Below are 18,307 nucleotides of genomic sequence, written 5' to 3' on the forward strand. Positions count from 1 at the left end.
GATACACTTTTCTTAATAAGTATGAAATGAGAAAGAAAAAAAAAACTTATTTAAATTGAAACGAATGGAGTACTATGATATTTCAACGTGCTCAGTGGGGAGCCACATTGCTATCAGGAGAAGCAGCTGCAACCCCTCAATTTTAGAATTTTCCATGTGATGCCAGATGGAATTTTTCCCTTGAGTAATTGATAGTCTACTGCAGTTCTCATTTGGTTGATTAAGAAATGTATGTATATAAGATAAGTTATATAAGGTATAAAAGATATGCTTTTAATCCTTAAAAAAATATGCTTTTAACTAAAAAAATATGCTTTTAACCCTTGAGTAATTGATAGTCTACAACAGTTCTCATTTTGTAGTTCTTAACTAAAACTATGTTTTTTTTATATAACAACCAACTTTAAAAAATAGTCTTGTTAACGAGTGTTTCTGAGATACTCTTTAAACATTTTAAAAGAAGCAATTATTTAAAAAAAAAATTAAATGTTTTGATTTCCAATACATTGTGATTATATGTTTTTCTTTATAAATATTTACTATCTATGATCCTTTTTTGGTGTTGGCCGGGATTTTCAATATATATATGAGAAAATCATGATGAATTTAGTTAAGAACCATAAAAAAACACCTAAATAATTTACTAAAAAAAACCTTAAATAATTGTACATAATTTTTTTCCAAAAGATAATCTGCAAGATTCAATTTAGTCAACTAGAAAAATTTTCAAAACCTAATTTAGTTCTTGAGAAAAATAAAGCAATTAAGACAAGAAAAATGCAAGGTCCGGTGTTCGAACCTGGACATCAAAAAAAATGCAATTAAGACAAGTTTACAGAATAATTTAGAACAAAAATGTATTTACATTTTCTCTCTCCTGTTGACATTTATCTCTCTTCCATGTATTATGCAAAACCAAGTATTTTAATTGGTCAATCTGTGATCCACGCCACTCTTAAAAATTTTGGGAAGTAAATTGTCGCCGGATATAGCATGGTGCAATTTAGAATAAATCTAAAATTTAGTGCTTGAACTTTTACACTCACCATTTAGTTCATAAACTATAAAAAAAAATATTAAAAAGTGAATGTGAGAAAAACATAAGAAGATGGTTGTATTGTGTTGACTTTTTATGAAATTTTTTTCAAGTTAAAAACTGATAATAGGATGCAAAAGGTCAACCGAGGTTCATATTCATGATGAATAGTTAATTTTGTTTGTGGTGTAATTGGTTAAATTAGAGGTTTTTTGTGAAAAGTGTTTGAGATTTTGGCTATGATGAAAAAATTGTGGAATGAGGTTAAAAAGGATGGTTTAATTTAAATTGGGATTTTGTGAAAAGAATGAAAAAGATTAATTGATTTCAATCCTCTCCTCTTCCTCCTCCCCCTTTTATTTTAATATAATCTAATAATAATAAAAGTTGTTACAAGATAATATAACCTATACTTCAATAATAATAATAATAATAATAATAATAATAATAATAAAATTTGTTTCAAGGATAATATAACTTAATAATAATAAATGTTGTTGTAAGGATAATATTGAGATTTTAAATTAATTTAAGGATAATTTTGGTAGTGCAATAAAATTTGCTCCCCTGCCTTCCCCTTCTAAAAATTGAACCAAACACTTCAAATTAAAAATATTCTCTCCCCTCCCCTCCCCTCCAAAACTCTCGAACCAAACAGACCCTAAGGTAAGGCAAGGAAATCTTAGACTCATGTGTCTAAGTAATTGTGTGATTATAGTGAAAAATCTCTTAGAAGTGCAAGTAGACTGGACTAACCTCGAATTGTGGGGTGAACCAAGATAATTGTTTGTGTTTCTCTCTCTTATCTCTTCTCTGTTTTTCTTTTCCTGCTCTGTTTTGCTTTATAACTTAGAAAAAGATTTTCAGAAAAATCTAGCACAACTCAACCCCCTTCTTGTGTTTTTTTCACCTTCACTGAGCTAATAACTGGTTACTTGAGCATAATGGCCCGAGGGTTTGGAGTAAACATAGTGGAAATTCCAACAACAATCTAGTAAAAGATCTTATGGATAATAATCCAACTAGATGGAACCTAAGTGCGCTTAAAGATATCTTTTAGCCTTTTAAAGCTGATCAAATAGCTAGAATTCCTATCACTAACCCTAACAATGATGAGAGTTGGTTTGGAATCATTCCCATGATGGGACTTACCTTGTTAAAATAGTGTATCATGTAATCCAAGAGAGGAAAGTCGGGGATGGTAATACCTCTAAAAGTAGTAACCATAAGCCCGACCTAAGCACACTAATATGATATTGGCACATTCTTCACAACGGGGTCCCGATTAAAAATAACCTTTTTCACAAAAGGTAGTGTTTTTGACCAGTTATGCCCCAAATTCCAGCACCAAGTGAGAGATCCTAAGCATGCGTTTTTGGGTGTGATTGGGTGAGGCGAATCTGGTTTGCTTCACCTTTAACGATAAATTTCTACAACCCACTTGAGGTGGCTTGCCGGTGTTGGCTTGGGGCCTTGTAGTGTGCTCCTCCTCAAGGTCTCAGGTTCGTTTCTCGTCGGTGTCAATTTAGGTGGACTGATTTAGCTTCTTAAAAAAATGATAAATTTCTACAATCACCCATATATTAGGTTGTATCCTCCGCTGGAGTGATGGAAGGCCCGTGGTGGTCACTGAATTTATTGCAGTCTCCAACAATGCAAATACGATAGAAGCAATCGTGATTCAAGCGACAATGAGGTGGGTTGAAGAGCACCAACTTAGGAGTGTTGTTGTGGAATGAAACACGAAGTATGTAGTTGATATGATAAACAATCACAAGTCAAATCGGGCCTACTGGGAAAAGATGATTTAGAATTGCTCGCATATGGTGAAAATATTAGATAATGTTTCTATGGTCTGAGTTTGAAGAACCGGGAATATGTTAGCTCACCAAATTGCCAGACGGGTTAAGATCGAGTTGAATAGAGAATGGACCCAAAATTTCCCCTTATCTATTGTAACCCATATCCTAAAAGATATACCCCTTCTGAACAAAAAAAAAAAACAACTAAAATTTTGTTTTTGTAGAAGTATTTTATAGGACAAAAAAATATGAGTAATGATATTTATATAATCCTTTTATCAGTTAAAATCAATATAGAAATAAAAAAACGAAGAGAAAAGAGTAAGAATTTAACGTGAGTATGAGCGAAAGATTTGTTCAAAAACTTGTAATGAATTATAAATAGAGAAATGATATTTGAACATCCATTTAGTGACAACTTTCTCTCTTATACTCACATTATTTTTTACTTTATCTCTCTATTGCTTTAGTTTCCGTACAAATATCTACTTTTTATTTATAAATTATGGTTGTCAACCACATTGGTTGTTCAAATAACACTTCTCTTACATATATCATTTCTCAATTCTTTTTACATATGGAAAAGAAAACTAAAATTGATGGAATGGTTTGACAAGTAGATCACGGAATCAAGGAGCACCAACTCATGGAATGAATGAATCAAGAAATCAAGTGGGACATTTTTTTTGACTAAAAATATAATGGGACATTATTGTCATCCCACAAATTTAGAAATCCCACCAAATTGGTCGCAGTCCACACAAAAATATATAAATACAGTCTTCAACTGAACACATCCGCTTGCAATAGCCTATCAAAATTGTGATCATGTGAAGAAGACAAACTCTTGCATCTATCTATATACGGTAAGGATAGAATATGGGTGATTTTAGATTGGATATGTAAATATATATGTATTTTATTATTTATTTATTGTGTCCATTTTCAAAAGTCTTATTTTGTGTTCCTTTCTGGATGGACCCTCTTTGATGCGTTTCAATTTCAACATTGAATAGCCTCTTTGATGAGATTCTTGCTTTGAGTACCTTTAACGCTTTCAATTCCTGTCTTTTTGTATGTCATCAGAAAACCCTTCTAACTAACTTTTCATTTTTGGAGTTTTTTTTTTTCCTTTCTTCTTTGCATGTGTTGAATTATGAGTGTTTGATGGTGATTGTGATTCTGGGTATTGAAAAAGGTTGGATTTTTATGTTTCTTTTACTGCTGTTTTGTTTGTAAAGATTACAAGTTCAGTTTTTTATGCTGGAATCACGGTGCTGTTATTGGTTTCTTAATTTGTTGTGTAATGTGTTTGGTAGTGCCACTTTTTTGTCTCCTTTTTATTGGGAAATTATTTTCTTCTCAGTGCAAGGTTCTAAATTGTGATTGCACTAGCTATTTTATTCTGATCTCTAATATTTGCATAGCTATTCTTGATATTGCATTCCAGTCACAAATCACTATGCAATTGCAGAGCCCTTAAACCTACCAATTTCTACTACAGACCTCAATTTAGAAATATGTGATATGATTTTGTTTCTACCACTGCTATAATTTGTGATACTTTTCTTAATATGTATGTTGACATTATATTGATAGAGTGAATTTAGGGTAAATTATGGCTCACATGAAAGCTATATGATTTGACTCTGATCCTATGTGATTCTATTTGTTTGACCAATATAGCATCAAGAATTTTAGTTCCAATGAATAACTTAATTGCAAAGTACAAAGTTAATTGATACAATTTGGCTCTATTGTTGCTGTTAGTACCCTTCACACTTGCTCCATTTTTTTCTTTCTTTCTTCGTGTGAGTCAGAGAGCCCTGCTGAATTTGTTATATCTTGTTGAAGTTTATTTTGTATTGCCTGCCACAAAACAAGTGCACATTATTGATCTGTTTTTAACTTTTCTATGTATGTTTGATGGGTGTACAATGATATATAAGATGATGGCAGTTATTTTAAGTCAACTACATTTGGAAAAGAAGACTAGTCTTTACTAGGAATGATGATATAAGCGAAGTCTTGGATATGTGAAACTCTTTGAACTGCCTATATTCTATACATCATACAAAACTCACTTTAAATATCATTTGACCATTCATTTGTTTAGGAAATATCCCTTATGTAACCAGTGTCATCCACCATCATTTCCTGTTAATGTAAAACGTAGGAAAGTTTTGTGTTATACCTGAAAAGTAGGTTATTTTGGCTTAGTGTCATCAACGGAATGATTTTTAAATGTGCATACTAAAGGCAGAATCATAATGTGTTATTTCCCCTTCTCCGCTTCCAAATTTCTTTTTATTTATACTTCTATTCAATTGTATGTCCTACACTCCTACTAGAGAAAGCGCACAAAGAAATGCGAAAAGATAACTCACTCTTCAATTGATACCTTGTAGGTTTGTTTTTGCTTTCATCTAAGGGGCAATGATGGGTACTGTCATTGAAGAAGATGACACATTCACCAAAGCCCTTGGAAGAGGACCTATCTTTTATTACGGCATGGGACACATGCTCAATGACATAACTTCTGCTTGTTGGTTCACCTATCTATTATTGTTCTTGACAGATATCGGTTTCTCACCAAGGTGCATTTTATGATCAATTTGTTTCTATCTAATTTTTTGCTCTTGTTGTCAACTAGTGTTTTTAACTTTTGTGCAATAGCTTGTTAACTAATGTAACTGAATATTGAAATTGAAGTTTTGAGAAAAAATTTCCTGCTGTTTGTGGCTTCGGCATATAGTTTTACATTTATTTCTTCATTTTCCCCATTTCGCAGGAATGCAGCTATTGTGATGCTTTCAGGTCAAGTAGCTGATGCATTTGCCACAGTATTTGTTGGTGAACTGGTATTTAATTCATTTTTCTTTTCTTTTCACACCGGGGAAATACTTATATGTTTCTGTCACTAAAAACATTAACCTTTACTTAATCTTGTCATCTTTTATAACATTGGTAACAGATCTTTTAATTTGGAGATCAAGCCGAGTTTACCTGATGATTTATAACTACATGGTATCATCTTATAAAACCTTAATGCAATAATTAGGTAAGGTGATACTATGTAGTTAGAAATCATCAGGTAAACTCAGCTTAAACTCCAAAATAAAAGATATTGTATAATCATCCCTAATACCGTTGAAAATTAAGCTGAGTCTGCCGAGTCTTCCAAGTACCCGATGTAATCTTATAAAACAATAACTATTGCATAAACTTAACTATCCCATAAAATAGTTGTCACTTAAATTCCTAAATTTTATCATTGAAATACCCTTATATTAAATTTTCGCGAGTTTTCACATTTAGTTTAAATATAACTTGAAGTCAAAGTCATTCCTGTGGTATCATGGTAATCTAGTATTCGTTTCTTATGATTTTAAGAAACTTAAAATTTTGCTGCCTTGTCTACTTTTGGTGCTTCTTTTTTCCCTTATCTTATTTTGTGTTTTCAGACCTTATTTTGATAGAAATGCTTAATCCCGTTATCTTACTTGATAGATAGACAGATTTGGACATTTCAAGATATGGCATGGGGCCGGATCTTTATTGGTGGCTATTTCATTTTCTTCTGTTTTTGGTGGTTGTTTACCATGCACAATTTTTACTTCAGATTCAATTACTTTTGAAACCGTGAGTTACAGCGTGTTTGCAGCAATTTTCAACGTGGGATGGGCTGCTACTCAGGTCTCGCACATGTAATTAACTTTATCAAAATCATCTTTTCTTTTATAAGTTAAAATTTATACTTTCAGTTTGAAATCTGAAATTAAAAGTGGTTGGTTGGCAAGCAAGTGGTTATCAAGGGTTCCGTCCCTGACACTTGCTTATGAAGAATACCAAGTTGGGAGGGGAGGATCCACCTTGTGTGCCCAACACGTTCTCTGACGTAGATTAGTACTAAACTGCGGTGGATACTTTGTACATATAGCTTTGTTATAAAAAAAGTGGTTTGGCTGGTACTGTCTTATGTTGAGGGTTCGTTAACTTTAGAAAGTTTTCTGTTTTTATTTTCAATTACAAAATTGCTCTTTTGTTGTCGGTTATCACTCTGCTTCTGTTTTCATTGATTTGTAAATGAAAGAGTGAAAATAAGGGACCATTTTTCAATTAAAAATGAAATAGAAAATGAAAACAATAAAAAAGGTTTTCTCAAACCAAACAGAATATAATTGAAAAGATTGTTTTCACCGATTCCCTTTCAAATATTTGGTAACAGGAAACAAAGTAAAAACAAGGGAAATGAAAACGGAAAATGGAAAATATTTTCTCAAAGTAAATAGTCCCAAACCAACCTGATTTGTAAGTGATTTTTGTCTCAAAATTTTGGGATGAACTAAAGAAATTGTTTTAATAAGAACTGTCATTCAAATAAAAAGATGATACCCATCCTTAGGGTAGTCCGATTTGGTTGTTCATCTCTAACTGTTGGTGGTAAATATTGCTTCAGTATCTAAAAATTCTTGCAATGAAAGGCATAGTTTCGTTGCCCTTGAATTTAAAATCATGTTCATTAGTGTCTTATTTGAATTATTTCATGAAGGTCCATGGTGAGCTGCATCACGCTGAACTCAACAAGCAGAGTTGCATTAGCTAGCTGTCGCAATGCTTTTACCATGGTAAGCTTCTTTCTAGTTAAACTTCTTTGCAGAAAACGAAAAGATAGCATGTTCATATAATAAATTACTAATTTACTGATGCATATAATTTATATTTTTAAAGGTTGCAAACCTGAGTTTATATGCAATTGCTTTGATAGTATTCAGTGTCGTCAATGGAAAAACATATGCTAATGTTGAGAATCAGGTATGTATATAGTGGTAATTGTTTGGATCTATCAAATGATGAGAGGCAGTCGAGAATACTCACTTTGCTCTTTCTTTCAAATGAGCAGTACCGCTGGATTGCATACGTTTCAATTTTTATAGGATGTTGCTTTGTCGGCATATTTCTTCTTGCAACTAAAGAGCCCAGGTGTGCTTGTAGGCTTACTGTTATATTTTTCCAAGAATTAATGCTTTTTGTTATTTCAAATAGAACTGTAAAAATCATTGTCCACAAAGTCCATTATGGTTCTGTTTTGATTGGCTTATTTGAGTTTATCAACTGACATAATTACATGTGCAATTGAGTTTATGGAAACAGCTTATGACATGTCCATTAGTTGTTTTTAGCTTAGGGGGGGTGTTAGGTAGTTCAATTGGTTTGAGCTATAAGGGATAAGGAGTTAGAGGTCTTGGGTCCAGACCCGAACGGAGGAGAAAAAATTAATCTAACAACTAACCACTAACATTTGCCATTAAAAAAAGAGTATTTTCTAGCGTATTTCCATAAGCTTTCCATGATAGCCTATGACAACAGCTTATAGTTTATATGATAACAGTTTTTTTTTTTGGTTATATATATAACTTATAGATAAGCGCTTAATTAAGATGTTTATCCAAACATGGTCTGTACCTCCGTTAAGGCTATCATATAAGATGGATTGCTTCAGAAAGTTTAGTTATTGATGTGGAAACTGAATTTTTTGTTTTATTATTAGATTGCAGATGGACGTACACGGAAAGGCTCGTGGGAGGATTTCATGGGCTTACTGGTTCAAGAGAGTTTTATATTACCAGGTTGCTCTTATTTATGTCCTGACAAGATTAATTGTCAACATTTCACAGGTTAGCATATTTTTCATTTCTTTCTTATATGCATTCAATATCTTGAAAGATGAGAGGCTTAATATGTTTCACAAGTTGGATATGCTGTTTGAGGAAGACACCTTTAGGAACATTAATAAAAGGAAACTGAAACTTCATGAATGCATTGAATTTCTTACCAATTACCAAAGATAACGATTATATATTTTATGGTATATAGACATCTGATACCAAAATTGAATATTTTTCAGGCGTACCTTGCTTTCTATGTGATTAATGACCTACAAATGGCTCAATCAGCCAAAGCTTTGGTATGCAACAAATTTTGTCCATTTTACTGTTTTATCATTATACATTCTGAAGTTTGACTATGATGATGCTGATAAAACTATTTGATAATGACTGGATAGGTTCCTGCTATCATATACATCAGCAGTTTCATTGTATCGATTGCATTACAGGTTCACTTATATTGTGTCTATATATATATATGTGTGTGTGTGTGTTATTTTTCTTCATTGCATTTTCATTTTGTCAATCTCGACTTTTAATTTTGTTTAATCTTTGTAGGAGATAGCATGGACCGGAAAACTTCTCAAGGCTTACTTCTCTGCTGGATCCATTCTTTGGATTTTTTGTGGTGCAGTTATCATGCTTTTAACTGACCACATGAGTTATGCCATGTACATAGTTTCAGTATTTATTGGGATAGCAAATGCTCTCATGATGGTATGATATGATTTTTACTTGATTAATTGTCTGTAAGAAAAAAAACCTTTTATTTTTCGGGTTGTTTTGAAGACAATTTCTTTAAAAGAGGATGCATCCAGTGCTCAAACTTGATGCTGAATTTGTCTTTTAAGTTTTAAAGTACACAGTTTTTGTATTGTAATTGATTTCTATAACAGGTAACTGGAATTAGCATGCAAAATTTTCTCATTGGAGAGAATCTTAATGGATGTGCTTTTGTTGTTGGATCATTGAGCTTTCTGGACAAAATGTCATGCGGGATTGCTTTATATATTCTTCAGTCGTATCAAAGTAAGTTTCTTAAATTCTTTTTATTTGATGCTAATGCTGAATTGCTTAGAGTTTTCAAGCACACAATAGGCACGGGTAATTAAGTTCGAGGGACAACCTGCTTCTATCTGTTTAGCAGGAATGAATATTTATGGTTTCAGAATTTTCTCTGCCCTTACTTTTCTTATTCTCACCTAGAAGTTCACTCGTGTTTTGGGCATATTTTGTTTTGTTTATTTTGACCATGGATACTTTGTTTTGACTATTTCTGTTATATGGATCAAAACGATGTTCTAATGTCCTAATGTCCTATTTTGAATTTGGATCTAGTTCCTCTAAGCGAGAAACTTACTTTGGATATAAAGTAATATCAACCATTGATGAAGCATCAATGGTTGATATGACATTCATATGCATAACAACTATGTGTTGAAATATCAACCCTTCCCGTATACATGATGAAAACATTTTCTATTTTCATGTTCAGAAATGTATTCATTTTAATTTGTTAATAAGAAGATGCGAGACTCTTGAAATGAACCGTTGTGATCGAGAGAAGATGAAATGCTAGTTAAGGAGGATCCATTTTGGAAATAATGAAAAAACTTTTTGACATTTTCATTGTGTCCAAAAAATGCACACACTTGTGCACTTCAAAGTTTAGTATCACTTTGCTAGCTAGTAAAAATAACACAAAGTTTAGAAAATGAAAACAGAAAGTTTCCACATAGTAAACAGTTTTATAGTTATTTTACTGTTTATTCACTTTAGAGGAGCCAGATCTCATTTCATGAATTTAGCTTTTTGTGCAATGGCTTATTATCTATAAGCTATGTTCAGAAAGGCTTTCATGAATTAGTTTGTGACTACTCAAAGAAATATGGAATAATTTGATACTTTTTGTTGTCCGAACTCTCATCATAACAGAAGTACATGAAAATGTTCGACACACTTTTGTTTCAATCCTTTTGCTTACAATCGATTGGGTTTCAATCTTCAAATTTTGGTGGTGTGACACATGTATGGGGTAGAAGTCATGATAAGGTCCTGAGAAAAGACCTTATATTCACATGAGAATTTGATTTTGGGATTAGTTCTAAACCAAAATAAGATCCAATGAGCTTATGGACAGTGCAATGTGTATATCTGTGTAGTCGATAGCGGTCATAGAGGTCGCTACAGCGGTGTTGCGTGCTGGCCATTAGGTGCTGCACGAAATCCCATGCATTACGTTTTTGAGTAGCAGCTTTTTCAGTGAAGCTCCATATGAAGCATCATCAATCCTGTGTTTAGGCGTGTCCATGTATTAAACACCAACACCTGGATGACATGTGTCAGACACCTCAAATAAGTGTCTTTAATTTTCTTTTTTTGTTATTCCATTTTACACACCTCCTACACTTTCTGGACACTCCTCAGACACACAACTACAGGTAGTATAATGTTTCAATTAGGTGTTTGAGAAGTTTCAACGTTTTCCTTCAGACACATGTTTTAACTTCTCCAGTGTTCGCCTTTGTCACTTTCCCTTTTCTAGTGATGTCTATATCTGCAATTTTGTTCTATATTTTAGCTTTTATGTATATATTATGACATAAAATTCTTGTATTGTTTTCCTAATCTTTGACGTAGTGGCCATACCGCTACTGTTATACCACTTTTTGGGATTCGGATGTACACTATGCTATCCGCCTTTGACTTCATAGATAAATATTATGATGCTTAACTTGCATAATGCGGATAGCATAATGCAAATTAATGACATGACATTATTAGTCCCGAACCATGCCCACCCCTACTTGCATTGTTTATGGTTACGTAATGTAAAGACATGGCATTGTTAATCATAACATCTTTAATCATCTCATACAATTCAAATTTTGAATGCAGATATCTCCCCACAGCTCCAAGCTATTAATCAGTTCCCCCCATCAATTACAAGATTGGGCTTGGGTCTTGTTCCTGCAGTTTGTGCATTACTTGGAGTGGTAGTAGCTTGCACAATGGATTTCCATCATCCTTCCAACTCTTTGACAGCACCACTATTGGTATAGTTCCGTAGATGATGAAGATAATTATTAGTCTTCTCCAACATATAGATTGTGTGGGTCACACTGGAATATTTTCAGCTGTTTTGATCCATCCAAAATTCAATCCTTAAAAGTAATAGTATTCCACGTTTTATTGCCAATATGTGTATAGTTATTATTCAATTGTCGTTGATTATTGCTAATCCGTAGGCAAATGTATATAAAGTAACTTTATATTTGATTTATTTGATTTAAATCAAGTATATAGATAGCATCACCAAGAAATAAAGATATATTAATATCAAAAATCAAAAGAAAGATACAATGATACTGAATTATGTATCTATTCAATTCTTCATTGAAGTTCTGAGTCACTGATCAGATACAAAAGAAAAAAGAAGAGAAATTTCTTCCAATTTATAAGTGTTTGTTGGCGCAACAATTTACAAAGTTGAAGTTTCTAGAAATTATTCTGTTGAGCAAAGTCTGATATGTAGGGATGCACTACCAACACTGGATGTTTCTTCTCTACGGCTCTTTCACTCTCGATCCTCCCCTCGTTGTACTCTCCCATCCACGGTCCATCTCTGGCATGATGGCATCAACCTTCGTCTCCACACTCTGACCAGGAAGGACTACGAAAATAGTCTCACAGAGCAAGATCTAATAGGCTTGTGCACCCTAGACAGAGCCTCTTTTCTATTTTGACATTGTTTACCGTTTTGCTTAATTATTATTATTTTTTTTTTAAATGTGGGTTTTGCTGAAACTACTTACAGTGATGTCAAAAATAAATAAAAATAACAAACTACCTACTGTATTTAATCGTGTGTTTGTGGGAAAACTAACGTCATTTTCGCATTCATGCATTATTAAACTTTCTCTAGGCTATAAGTACATGGTAGCTCAAATGGCCATTTAGGTCTTTAGTGGTGGTTGAAACTATTAATCAAAATTTCTTATTTAATAATACTTTTAACTTCATATAATTGTTTTTAAAAGATTATTTCTCTAACATTTGTGGCTTTGTATTCTCGTCAACATATCATCCCAATAACTATTAAGCTTACACATCTTGAAATTAAAACAAAAAAATTAATCCAACTAGATAAACAAAAAGCTCTATAGGAAAATTGGCATTTCCAGAACTTGTAAAGAAAGCTCTAGGAAAAACACATCTCTAAATTTTTTCTTTGTACAACTTATCTAAACTTATTTTGATGTAAATCTTCGATTCATTTTGTATTGTCATATAGATGGGGTAAGATAAAACCATAACATAAATGCATAAAAAAAAAAGAGACAAGATTATATATGCTAGGAAGAGGAATAAAATTCTGAATATGAAGGTATTGTATTAGAAGAAGCTTTCACATTAAGAACACATTTGAGTGATACAATTACAAATACATAACATAATGTCACATGCATATATAATGCATGAATAAGTATTATACACAAATGATATAAAGAAGATGGAAGAGTGTTAAGGTATTTTTGATCACCAAAATATAATCTTACCTTGACACATACATAAACATAGAAAGTTATAGATCAACCAAATCATAAGCTGGAAAAAAAAACAAACCAAAATTAAAATATTTCCCCTAAGCTGATAACTTGAAAACAGGTTTTTTCCCAGCATCACCTAAATGAGGATCACGCTTAGACTTCATCATATGCCCCAAAACTTTAGCATAACGACGAACCAACTTCTTAAACTTCAAACCTTGAAGATTGTCCTTTTGTTGCATCCTAACAAGTTGAAGTTGTTTCTCTTCCTCCGTAAAATGTTCTCCGAGAGAGTTTCTTCCTTTGCTTTCACCTTCATCACTACTACTACACTTCTTTGTTGACTCTTTCTCTTCTCCTACAATCAATTGTTTCAAGCTTTTGTGATCAATATTATTCTCATTACCTTCTTTCACCTCAGGAATGGTAGTTTCAAGTGAAACATCCTTAGGTGTTTCAACCTTTGAGATTGGTTTTTCATTAGCTAATGATTGTTGTTTCCTTGTTCTTCTTGACATGGTTATGTCATAGTGGCGTTTCGCCGAGGATTGAAACTCCATTTGCTATGTGTGTGTGTGTATGAAATTTGCTTTGTTTTTGTGTAAACCTTTCAAAGAGAAGTCATGGTTGTACCTATTAGATAGCATGAAAATGTTCACTTTCTTAAAGAGCAAACCAAAGGAAGTTAGTTTAGAGGCCTTTCAAAAAGGTGAAATGTCTGTTTTCTGATTGTCCATCTGTGATAATTGAAAGATTAACTCTTTCTAATGCCAATGAAGTTGAAGGAAATGAATTGGAGGGAGGTGGTACCAAACTCTAGACAATTCACAATAATGGGCTTGTGGTATACTCATGCAGAAGTAGACTATGTATGGTCCATTTTGGGCTCAAGTTCAACCTCTATGCTTGATTAGCCTTTTTTACCTATCCTTGATGGTTGATTTATTTGCCTTGTTTCTAGATTTTGATTTGATTCCTTGCTCTAAGAATTTTCTTTTGTCCAGTGCAGTTGGTCTATTTACAACCGTTTGATAGAGATCAAACTGCTCAAAATGTAAAGTTGTCCAATCAATAATTTTAAATTTCAATCGTTTGATCATAATCAACCGTTGAGATCGCCGAAGGTAGTTGCTAAATGTCTCACATTTAATGAGATTTAACATGAAAATAAGTTTAAAAGTTCTATCACTTTGTAAAGTTAAATTAGATCCGATTCAAATTCTAATATGATATCATATTAAAAAAAATTGAGCCACGGGGATACTAAATGACTCAAATCACGCTTCAAATCGCCAGTCCTAACTCTAAGAGGTATATTATGAGTCTCACATTTGATATAATTGTTTTTAGCATAATGGGTAAAAAAAAATGTTATTTTCTAATCCAATGATGACATCTCTTTGTTGAAAAACTAGAGAGGAGTAAGATCTAAAACCATGCCTGAGTAGGTGGTTATATTGCTTTCAAAAGCTGTAGGAGCTAAGGACCATTCAATCTGCATCTATTTATCATTTTTTCACCCGATGTTTTTCTATTGCCCCAAGTATATGGTAAGGCAGATAAGGAGTACAAAAACTAGAATTGGAATATGGTCTAACAATAATGCAAAATGTATTAAATGAACTTTTCTCAATATATGTCTATGGTTATGATTTTGGTTTTGGGGGTTTGATTTCTTGTGGTAGGTCAGTAAGAAGTCAACATTTTGGTGGCTTTGGGGGGTAAGTTTGTTTTCTTTTAACTAGATAGAGAACACACCTCTGTTTGTGTATAAAGGAAATAGTTATGTTTCTTTCATTCCAAATGAGACATTGAAAGAAAGGGTACTCTTATTTGGCTAAGGGAAAGGGTAATTCCTAACAAGTCATGAAAGAAAAGGTACTATAAGAAAGGCATGGTAATGTTCCGGCAAAAGACACTTCAACGCTCATATGAATATGTGATCGAATAAATGATCATCGAAGGAGTAAAGTGCACACAAGACCTTTAAACCATGTCAATTCACTAAAAACATACAATTCCGTGGACGTGCTATACATTTTACAAGATGTGTCGAGTGATCACTTGGGGGTATAGTGACTGCGGACGCTTTGACGAGGAGAAATGAGACTATGGATAAGGAAAAGCACAAGAACTGCCTTATTTGAGTTAATTCAATTTGGTTTTGGCTAATTATATTTGCAGATAGAAACTCTTCTAGAATATGAATTTAGAACATCAACAAAACATGTAGTGAAACTTTGCATGATAGAAGATTGGAACTAGATATGGATATATCACCATGTGTTAGCCTGGATTTTCAAGTGTTTGTTTTCGACAGGTAAAGCTATAGTCGAAGATTCAGTGTTTGTTTTCAAGTATTTTTTTCTTCAAGTGCAAATATAGGAGCAATTGTGTTCGACAAGATTCAGTGTTTGTAAACCATTTCAAGTCTTTTGAATTCCACTATAAGGAATTCAAATTTTCTCTGAAGAGGCAAGATCAAATGTGCAAGACACATGGAAAGCAAGTTAAGTCTGTCGAAGACATATAGTTTAAGAGTGTTGGTTTATTAAGTTATTTTACTCATGTATATATAGGGGTTTTTCATAGGAAAAAAGGGTCACAAATCACATGCAAAAATTTTCACACTCGAATTATCCAAACATAGAGAGAAAAGAGTCAAAAGAATGTATCTAACTGATTTGAAGAACCACGCTTTTATCAATGCAATGCAAATTACTTTGTTTTAAATTTCTCTGTTTTTTATCTTTAAATATTTTTACTTTTCTCTTAAATTCATAAATCTTGTTGATCTCTGTCGAATCAGACAATTATCTTCATTTTTTGCCATAAAACTCATGAACACTCACACAGTTTCTGAAAAAAACAATGCACAACATGTCATAAGATTTTTAGTTTGAACAAATAACATCTTAAAATTATCACTTTTGTTTACCAAAAACAACGATAAACACAACAAAAAAAAAAAATGTTAAGAGACATAAGAATGACAATATTTCATACAACACCCCCACTATTTAATGTGAAATATTTTGCTTCTCAATAGTGGTGATTTAAAGCTACAATCTATGTTATCTTTTGAATTTATCTTTAAAATTAAAAATTGTGCGTCTATGTTTTTACCAGGCCCGGCCCTTGGCATGTGCAAGGTGAGCTACGGTGCTAGACCTCGCAATCTTAGGAGCCTCAAAAAAGAAAATTAATATAGCACTCAAAAGTGTTAGGTATATAAAATAAAATATAAAAAATCAATAGATATCTTGGAATAGTTTAGTAATAAAATAGAATGCACTTGAGTCATCGGTCTTGAGGTTCAACCCGAGCATTTGTGTGAATTTGAATCAAATATAAAAGTCTCAGTTACATACACAACTACTAGGCCATTACAATTTAAAATGCATTTCAGAGTTATCTATGAATGTAGAAACCTACTATATTTCTTGAATTTTTTATCATCTATTTCCATTAACAAGAACATCTTTAGTAAAAATAATTGCTAATTTTAATTTCGATGGCTAATAACCATTATACGAGTGTTATTTTCAATTTAAATAGAAGATTAATCTTTTAAAAAAATTGTGCGTAAAAATTGTGCGTTTTTTTATATTAGGGACCTATTTTTACTACGAGTATCAAGCCTCCAATTTTATAGGAACGACCATGGTTTTTACCATTATTGAAAGAAAAAAAATTATGATTTCAATTTTGTTACAAATTTTACTACGATGATACTTTGTCATTTTATTTATGGGTAATCTTCCTTTATTTTTGTTTAATGATAATATAAATTTTAGAGCAATGTTATTTGAACATCAATTTGGTTGATAACTACATTGACAATCATATTTTTACAAAGAAAAATATGTGTTGTTACAAAAACCAAAGTAACAGAAAGAGAAGGTGAAAATATAATGTGAGTATAAGAGAGAAGGTTATCACAAAAATTATTAAAAAATGGTTGTACAAATATAATTTCTCTAAATTTTTTAGAGATACAACGCTAACACATTGAAAGCACTTCATGTCTTCTACAAATATATTGAAGTCCCTAAGAAGATACGTATGTGAATCTTTTACGTGGGAAATTAACGAAACTTGATTTTTTTTGTTGGGTTAATTCAATTTGGTTTTGACTAATTATGTTTGCAGGAACTATGCCGGAATTTGAATTTGGAACGTCAGCAAAACATGTAGTGGAACTTTAAATAAGATAAGATTGGAACAAGACATGGATGTATCACGAAAAGACATGAGAATGAACAATATGTCCAACAACACACCCACTATTTGTTGCTGAACCCCCACTAATTGTAGAATGATAGTGGTGGTTAAGATTTTTTGAATCCCCTCTATTAATTTATTGAAATTAATTAACAGTCAAGTCACGTTCAATTTTTTTAAGTAGACTATCTAAGTGATGAGTTCGTCGGGACGCGATAACTTAGTCAGTTTGTCAAGTCGCACTTGTTGGCTGCACGGTGATCCTTACATGCAGGGTCTTACTCTCTCGATCGATTTTGGTCTATCCCTCCGCCTGTTGAGTTGCACATGTTGGTCACATAGTGATCCTTACGTGTGGGGTCTTACTACCTTAGGGGTAATTAAAACATAAACTTAAATTAGAGTTCCTAAATTTCCAAAGGTATGGTGGTCAGTGTTCCTAAAGGTTCTCTCATCTATGAATCTTAGAAGTACATAACACACTCTCCTTCTCGGTAGTTTTACAAACTGACAGCCCTATGAGCGTCTACCTTACCAAAGTGTGAGGAGAATGGAGTTATTGGGCTGATTTAAGTCGTGAAGTCACTTGTTTCCTTAATTACTAACTAATTACTACATGATGTCAGCAAATGTTTATCAATATTAGGTATGTCACCTCCCTAAGTACTTACTATCAGGGTACGCTTGCTTTTGGTTTGTTTTGCTAGTTACTAACTAATTACTTCTTGGACATATATAAATATCAAGATAAGAATATCAATATTAGGTAATGTCACTACCTAAATGCCTAAATCAGGGTTATGCTTCAGAAGAGGCAAATCTTACTCACTACAGTAAAACTAAATGACGAACATAAAATAACTAAATAAACGAATTTGAATTAAATAATTATCTAACAAACAAAATAAAGGTTCATCTTAGAACTCTGGCCTAAAAATATTTAGTTACTCATGGTAACTAAAGACAAATTACAAAAGAAATAAAACATACCCTAGAGAAACTTGGAAATAGGAGAGAGAAACTTCT

The 18,307-nt window shown here is 32.5% G+C and overlaps 2 protein-coding genes across 4 annotated transcripts; one reads left to right on the top strand and one right to left on the bottom strand.

The window, feature by feature from the left end:
- Positions 1 to 3,544: 3,544 nt before the first annotated feature.
- Positions 3,545 to 12,022, top strand: LOC11446729 (major facilitator superfamily domain-containing protein 12). Of its 3 annotated transcripts, none has more exons than XM_024776673.2 (13): positions 3,545 to 3,704; positions 5,247 to 5,435; positions 5,630 to 5,699; positions 6,349 to 6,545; positions 7,391 to 7,466; positions 7,570 to 7,653; positions 7,742 to 7,821; positions 8,390 to 8,516; positions 8,747 to 8,806; positions 8,906 to 8,956; positions 9,066 to 9,224; positions 9,404 to 9,536; positions 11,406 to 12,022. In XM_024776673.2, exons 2-13 carry the CDS (start codon positions 5,275 to 5,277, stop codon positions 11,567 to 11,569), a joined length of 1,362 nt encoding a protein of 453 aa, XP_024632441.1. In that variant the 5' UTR covers positions 3,545 to 3,704; positions 5,247 to 5,274; the 3' UTR covers positions 11,570 to 12,022. The 3 variants fall into 3 exon arrangements, with proteins under 3 accessions (XP_024632441.1, XP_003595827.1, XP_024632442.1); XM_003595779.4 differs by lacking the exon at positions 3,545 to 3,704 and adding an exon at positions 3,763 to 3,912; XM_024776674.2 differs by lacking the exon at positions 3,545 to 3,704 and adding an exon at positions 3,903 to 4,036.
- Positions 12,023 to 12,880: 858 nt separating this feature from the next.
- On the bottom strand, positions 12,881 to 13,999 carry LOC11443738 (uncharacterized). The gene has a single exon (XM_003595780.4). The coding sequence runs from the start codon at positions 13,615 to 13,617 to the stop codon at positions 13,153 to 13,155; it is 465 nt and encodes a 154-aa protein (XP_003595828.2). The 5' UTR covers positions 13,618 to 13,999; the 3' UTR covers positions 12,881 to 13,152.
- Positions 14,000 to 18,307: the final 4,308 nt, after the last annotated feature.

Source organism: Medicago truncatula, chromosome 2 (assembly GCF_003473485.1).
Source record: "Medicago truncatula cultivar Jemalong A17 chromosome 2, MtrunA17r5.0-ANR, whole genome shotgun sequence".
NCBI classification, from domain to species: domain Eukaryota; kingdom Viridiplantae; phylum Streptophyta; class Magnoliopsida; order Fabales; family Fabaceae; genus Medicago; species Medicago truncatula.

What these genes read in the sequence shown, in the direction of transcription:
- LOC11446729 (XM_024776673.2), top strand. Translation starts at nt 5,275, where the DNA reads ATGATGGGTACTGTCATTGAAGAAGATGACACATTCACCAAAGCCCTT. An exon ending in GCTACTCAGGTCTCGCACAT is followed by an intron (nt 6,546 to 7,390) that starts GTAATTAACTTT and finishes TATTTCATGAAG; the next exon opens with GTCCATGGTGAGCTGCATCA. An exon ending in CTCAATCAGCCAAAGCTTTG is followed by an intron (nt 8,807 to 8,905) that starts GTATGCAACAAA and finishes ATGACTGGATAG; the next exon opens with GTTCCTGCTATCATATACAT.
- LOC11443738 (XM_003595780.4), bottom strand. Translation starts at nt 13,617, where the DNA reads ATGGAGTTTCAATCCTCGGCGAAACGCCACTATGACATAACCATGTCA.